The sequence below is a fragment of the Elgaria multicarinata genome, chromosome 20 (assembly GCF_023053635.1).
Source record: "Elgaria multicarinata webbii isolate HBS135686 ecotype San Diego chromosome 20, rElgMul1.1.pri, whole genome shotgun sequence".
NCBI lineage: Eukaryota > Metazoa > Chordata > Lepidosauria > Squamata > Anguidae > Elgaria > Elgaria multicarinata.
The window spans coordinates 17,566,469-17,573,392 of NC_086190.1; the positions used below are offsets into that span (position 1 = coordinate 17,566,469).

At 50.7% G+C, this 6,924-nt stretch overlaps 1 protein-coding gene across 1 annotated transcript; it reads left to right on the forward strand.

Annotated features, from left to right (window-relative positions):
* The first annotated feature begins 1,596 nt into the window (after nt 1-1,596).
* On the forward strand, nt 1,597-5,113 carry DRAXIN (dorsal inhibitory axon guidance protein). The gene is made up of 5 exons (XM_063145185.1): nt 1,597-2,085; nt 2,735-3,031; nt 3,914-3,997; nt 4,420-4,509; nt 4,675-5,113. The coding sequence occupies exons 1-5, from the start codon at nt 1,614-1,616 to the stop codon at nt 4,785-4,787; spliced, it is 1,056 nt and encodes a 351-aa protein (XP_063001255.1). The 5' UTR covers nt 1,597-1,613; the 3' UTR covers nt 4,788-5,113.
* The last annotated feature ends 1,811 nt before the right edge of the window (nt 5,114-6,924 follow it).

The window sequence follows — 6,924 nt, forward strand, 5'->3', positions numbered from 1 at the left end:
TCTGCCATAAAACATCAGGCCCAGCCCTGACAACTGGCAATCTTATATTTACACCAAGGCTCCCCTCTGCTAGCACCCGAGAGGAACAGGTGGGAATCACAGCCAGGATGTGCACGGACACAATCGGGGGATACAATCGTTAGCCTCGCAGGTGGGAAATCTAGCAACTTGGGGGAATTGCTAGCTTTCCAACGGCAAGGAATTTTGGCAAATGTTGTTTGAAGGAGCGTTCCATCATGGGATCCTCTGCTTTAGGTTTGAAGCGGTACGGTCCAGGCCTGGGCTTACCATTTAAGGGAGAACCAGGCATCTGACTTCCAAGGAGGAGCGAGGCTGTTCCATGAAGTTTGGCTCAAACGTGAGGGAGGGGGGCAAATTCACAGCCACCTGCCAGTTTTGAAAGTTGGCCATCTGCGCCCTGCTCTTCCTGCTTCCTGAAGTTTTCCATCAAAGGCGAACCAGCTGTGAGGCGGAGAAAAGCCCTCAAATGCCAACCAAGCCTGGCATAAAACGGCTTTTGCGCAACAGCTGGCATGCGCAACGCATGACAGGCAGTCGGGGCAGGCCCCCTATCACAGGGAGACGCCACCGTTGATTAATGACCTTCATTTGCATGTGAAACCCTCTTGGGTGACAAGCTTTGCACATATTCCTTGGATGTGTGAAACCAAGCTGAGCGCAGGAAGTGTCTCAGTGTGTGGGCTTCCTTTACTTAACTTATTTTACGATGACGATGATTAAAGTTCGGGATGAACCAAACTTGAGATTGGGGGAAATTCTCAACGTTGAGTGCAAACCAAACTTAAGATGGGAAGATGAGGAACTGAGAGAAACCAAAATTAAGCAGATTTTGCTATCCTAATTCGGAAGGACCTTCATCTGGGGAGTTGAGGGGTTGTTGCCAGTTAGAACATTTTCTGGGCTGGATGGACCAATTGTCTATCTCTTTATTGTTTATTTATTTATTGCATTTTTATACCACTCAATAGCGGTTGGATATTCGCCAAAGGATCTCTCTAGGAAAACTGCTCTCTGACCCCGAATGTTCATGGTTCTTCCACTGCTGATAAAACATGGTTTCTGGAATATGGCTAGCCAAAGGGTCTCTCTAGGAAACGACTCTCTGATCTGGATGTCCATGGTTCTTACATTGCAGATAAGACATGGCTTCTGGAATATGGCTGGCCAAAGGGTCTCTCTAGGAAATGACTCCCTGACCTGGATGTCCATGGTTCTTCCATCGCAGATAAGACATGGCTTCTGGAATATGGCTGGCCAAAGGGTCTCTCTAGGAAACGACTCTCTGATCTAGATGTCCATGGTTCTTCCATTACTGATAAAACATGGCTTCTGGAATATGGCTGGCCAAAGGGTCTCTCTAGGAAATGACTCTCTGATCTGGATGTCCATGGTTCTTCCATCGCAGATAAGACATGGCTTCTGGAATATGGCTGGCCAAAGGGTCTCTCTAGGAAACGACTCTCTGATCTAGATGTCCATGGTTCTTCCATTACTGATAAAACATGGCTTCTGGAATATGGCTGGCCAAAGGGTCTCTCTAGGAAACTTCTCTCTGACCTGGATGTTCATGGTTCTTCCATTACAGGTGAAGCATGTCAGCCAGGAACATGGCCTGCTGCATCCCCGCCACGTTCTCCACCATCTTTCTCTTCTGCCTCCTGACCGCCAGCCCTATGGACTCCCTCGACCCAGGGCCCACCACAGCCTCCACCCTCCCCGAGATTGGCAACAGCTTTCCTAGCGGGGATCTCTGGGCGCATCAGCCACGGGCCGTGACTCACCACCGCAGGCACGGCCTCAGCAAGCGTGAACGATCTCTCCACGGCATGCCGTCCAGGGCCCGAGGCTCCGGGGAAGGGGGCGCTCCGCGGCGCCTGAGTTGGTCCGCTTTGGGGGAAGAGCCTGGATCGATGGAGCGGCCCGCCAGCCTCCGGCAGAAAGACGTCTTCCTGGGGTTTGAGTTCCCATATCCCGAGCAGGTGAACCACGCCCCTGGATCGGCGAGGGGGAAGAACCGGGAGCACCGGCGACACAGCCGCAGGGAGAGGTTGAAACAGCACCGAGGTACCACCCAGGGCGGAGGGTGGTTAGCGCCCACGGCCCTGGGACCAGCACTTTCTACGCTATTTGAACACGTTTAGCCGTGAACAGTCGTGTAGCGTCCACACAGAGCCCCCCAGAGAGTGGATTTAATCCATGTCAGCAAACCAGTTTTAGCACTTTTATCTCCCCCAGGAGCAGGTTTTTTTTTGGGAGGGTAACGCTAACAGGTCTTCACTGTCCATTCAAGACCAATCCGCCCGCCAAAATACTCTGCATAACAGCGGGGAGAATTGTAGCGTTGCTGGGAAAATCCATTTCTTGTCCAACCACTGTGAGGATTGCAGCTCAGCTCCGAGGGAGCAGGAAGTCTGAGGAGGGGTGGGGGGTGGCAGATGATGTCACAGTCCCTGCTAATAAAAAAAGTCCAAGTGCTTCCCTTGGTTTGGGATGACCTAGGACAAGGTTTAAAAAATGGAAGAATTCATTTTATAAGACATGATTTGATCGGCCGCTTTTGATGGCGTGAAATTCAAATAAGCCCTAGTAATTTTTCTTTCATTTGCACGTGTGCAAATTGTATGCAGATTTGGGTTTGACGGCCATGAATCTTTTAAATGCCCCCAGTCTCATCTAGCAGGACTTATCTTATGATTTTTTTTCTCTCTTGCAGGAAAAGGCTCTGACCCAGGGCCGAGCGCGCTGATTAAGAAGCCCGAAAACTTTGAGGAGCAGTTTCAGCCTCTTCACACCGAAGGGTCTTCTGCTGGCTCGGATCCGCCCCTACTCCTCGGCTTCACGCCGAAGGCGTCGAGCGAAGAGCCTCCGGCCCTCCAGGTGACGTCTCCTCGCCCTCGGCTCCGGGTCAGGCAAGAAGGCGACGTCATGCCCACCCTCGACATGACTCTCTTCGACTGGACGGATTACGAAGATCTACGTCCAGATATGTGGCTTTCATCCCGGAGAAAAGGTGTCTGTTGTTTTGATCTCTGCAACATTTATTTGCTGACTATTTGTTTAATGTATATTAAGCCCACTCCACAGCCAAAAGAGACACGACACACAAGGAAAAGCGATAGGGAGGGAAGAGGAAAAAAAAAAGTAGCCTTATAACGGGGCTCATGGAATGGCCTCCCTCTCAGCTCAACCGGCAGAGTAGACCAGGGGTGTTGAACCTCTTTCAGACCATAGGGCCAGATTCCATTTGGGGGTCTTGGGGGCTGCACCCCCTGTGGTGGGCGGGGCTAAGGCAAAAGTGGCGGAGTCAAAAACACAGCATATTTTAGCTTAAAGCTTTTACTACCAGTAACTAAGTCTTTGGAGAGGTATTTCAACCTTCTAGAATAGAGGGGGAAGTGACGCAAAAGCCAAAAAAAAGCACCAGCTCTGTTTGGGGGGGAAGGGGTGGGGCCATGGGAAGTGGGTGGAGCCATCAAGCCAGATTTCCACTCCAATCCCTCTGGGTTCCACCTAGGGGGCTGACATTTGACACCCCTGGAAAAGACAATTCCCGGCACAGCCTAGATGGCTTCTTAGCAAATGAGGCATCATATAACTGTTCATAATAAATCCTAATAACTAAATAGATCCACCTCCCGCAACCTGTGAGTTCTAAGAGCATTGGATGACAACACCCATTGCTGGCTGGGGACGGTGGGCATTGTAGTCCTGGTATAAGGCAGCTTCCGATGTCCTTACATAAGACACAGACAAGCTTATGCATGTTGTAGAGAACGTGGATATGGAGACTTCCCCCCTCCCTATTTTATATTAGCGTTGGGGGTTTCTTTCTGTCTCCCCCTCCCTCCCTCTCTCTCGCCCCTTCTCACTTTCTCCTCCTCCTTCTCCCCAGAGAAACGGCGCAGTAAGAACCACAGCAACGAAACGACGCCCGAAGAAGGAGAGCCGTGTGACCATCACCTGGATTGCCTGCCAGGTGGGCATTGCTTTTCATGAGGACTAGTGTTGGAGGAAGGGGCAGATGAGAGCACATTTGTGGGAGCTGCCTTGGAGAGAGCGCAGATTTCTCTTTTATTTATTTAAAGGATCTTTATCTTGCTCCTCAGCCGGAGCAGCATTCCTACAATCGGTGAAACAACGCCGCCCCTGACCCTATAGGTTTACAATCGAAAAAGTCACGGCACACGAGGAAGAAGGGATGGGGAGGGAAGAGGAAAAAATTAAGCACTTTTTCAGCAGGGCTGGTGGAATCGTTCTGCTTCATCTCTTGTCTCTCTCTAAACAACCTGCTGGACTCTTCTCCCGTCCAACTGGTCTTTGGTATGGGAGATACCGAGGTGGTTCATGAGCCACATTCCTGGGTACTATTCATTAACAGCTCCTTTCTTGCGTCAGCAGGATGTTGCTGTGACTTGCGCGAACACCTCTGCAAGCCCCACAATCGCGGCCTCAACAACAAGTGTTACGACGACTGCATGTGCGCAGAAGGTAAGCGGCGGAAGGTCGAGGCTGCGGACGTGTGAGAGGCACGGACCCAGAGGGGCGAGGCTCCGCTCGCTGTTCCAAGCGGCCTGCTCTCCTCGTCGGGAATTGGCTTCTTCTTTCCCCCCAGAGCCCCGGTCACCGTGCGGAATTTCTCTCTTCCCATTTCAGGCTTACGCTGCTACGCCAAATTCCACCGCAACCGGAGAGTGATCCGACGGAAAGGCCGCTGCGTCGAACCCGAGTCCGCCGACGGAGATCAAGGATCGTTTATCAACGTCTAGGAGGGCACTTGCCGGAGACGCTTTCTTCTTGCCTGGCTCCGGAAGTCGGAAGCGTTCATTGATAACTAGTGGCGAAATGGCCCAGATGCTGCCGGTTGAGCCGAGATCAAGCCAACGTGAATCTGGAGCAAATGTTCAAATTTAAAACCGGAGGCAACAATACAGCCTTATGCTTTTAAAAGGTTTTATTTTTATAGTTTGGCATGCTAGGGTGTCCAACGTCAGGCCCGTGGGCCAAATCTTGCCCTCTAGGCGGCCCCGCCTCCTTATCTAGGCCCCGCCCCCTTTACCCAACCATCAATCGCTTCATGGCTTTTGTGCCAGTTTCCCCCCCCCCCCCATCTTAAATGGTTGAACTGCGTCTCCTAAGGCTTAGTGATGGTTAGGAAGAGCTTGGAGCTAAAATGGGCTCAGATGTTGGGTCTTTTGGCCACGCCCCCTTTTCCATCGGCCACGCCCCCTTTTCCATCCGTCCCGCCCACCCCTGGAATCCGGCCCCTGAAAGCATTGAGCAGGGGGTTGGACTCGATGGCCTCATAGGCCCCTTCCAACTCTACTATTCTATGATTCTATGAGATTTAATTCGTCCCTTGATCTGAAAGAGTTTCAACCCCCCTCATGGAAAAGAATTAAGAATTACCCACAGTCCAAGGAGGTTGCCTTCTGTCTCTCTTTGTGAGTCCCTGCTTTTGGTGTGCTGCCGCGTTGATGACAGCCTTCTCGGGGCGTGATTGAATGCTCCAAAGACACCCCGAAATGTGGCAGACCTCTAATCTTAGTGTCACTCGATTTGCAACCTGACAAGACCTAAGCAGTAAACCACTCAGAGGTGCGGTGAGCAAACGTTGCCCGTTCTCTCTGATTTTTTTGCTTCCTTTCCATATTCTGCATTCATTTGCATATATTAATTTGCTTCTGCTCCCCACGGGGAAGGGATAAAGAGTTTTGCAGAGCACTCTACAAGCCCCGCCCGATCCCTTCGCCCGGTATCGCCTGCTTGTTCGTTGTCAAGCTTATCTCCATGAGGTCTAGGAACTTGAGTCTTCGCTCAGGAGCCAAATGCACAAGCTTCATTTACCAGGGAATCATCTGTGCTGGGATCTAGGAATTGTCTGTGGCCAATTTCCAGCAGCTCATCCATTTGGTTAGCTCCTTCGATTCTCAGTTATTTATCATCGTCACTTTAGGATTATTATTATTATTATTATTATTTTGGTGGGGGGAGGGTTATTTTCCCGACGGAAAAATGTTCCCGATAACAAGGGAACGGGGGCAGCTCCTGTGACTCCTTAGTGAGAATGCCATGATGTGCTTGCATGTTTCTATTTTGATGAGATGTAAATAAAGAGATAGCTATCCTTCACACAACCGCCTCTCCGCTTCTTTTCCTGCTTGTCGTTATTAGTATTAGTATTTAAAAGCCTGCCTGAGCGTCACGCCATCTGCTTCCTTGTCCGTCTAAGCTGCTCTGCACTCCAAGACAATTTTGCCAACTTCACTCCCCGCCCCCCAGCCAAAACTGACCTTGCATTCCGTGACTTGAGTCGACCCACAGAATGTTTGTGATCATTCCATACCTGCCCTACGGACAGAAGTACTCTACGGGCGAGTGGCGATCTCCATTTCGTGACCGTTTCAAGCTTTTGCGGACGTGCTGGCTGTCAGCGAAAGGTTGTGCTAGAATAGATTTGTTTGCCCTTCAAGTGCCACGAGACCCTGGTGTTTTCGTAAATGCTTCTGACTTGCGTTTTTAGCCCCGGCAAATTCTTTAAAAACAGCCCCGAAATTCGTTAAAAGCAGCGAAGCTACAGCGAAGCAGAGTCTGACACAGATTGCACTTTAACCGTCTGGTGAGGGAGACAGCAGCGTAAGGATTTCTCAAGGCCGCAATTTGGATGTTGGCAATAGCTGGGATGAAAGCGACATTTCCCCACTCTCACCCCCAAAATGGCATCTCCGAGTTCCAAGAAACAGTAAGCCCACGAATAAACAAAATTCAGGTGTCGCGAATCAGTGAAGTTTGTAATTAAGATTACGCCGGAGTGAAAACAGAGGGTCAGTCCGGTTCTTTATGTGGAGGAGGACGTAAGTCAGCAGGTAGAGCCCCTGTTTTGCATGCACAAGGCTCTGGGTTCGA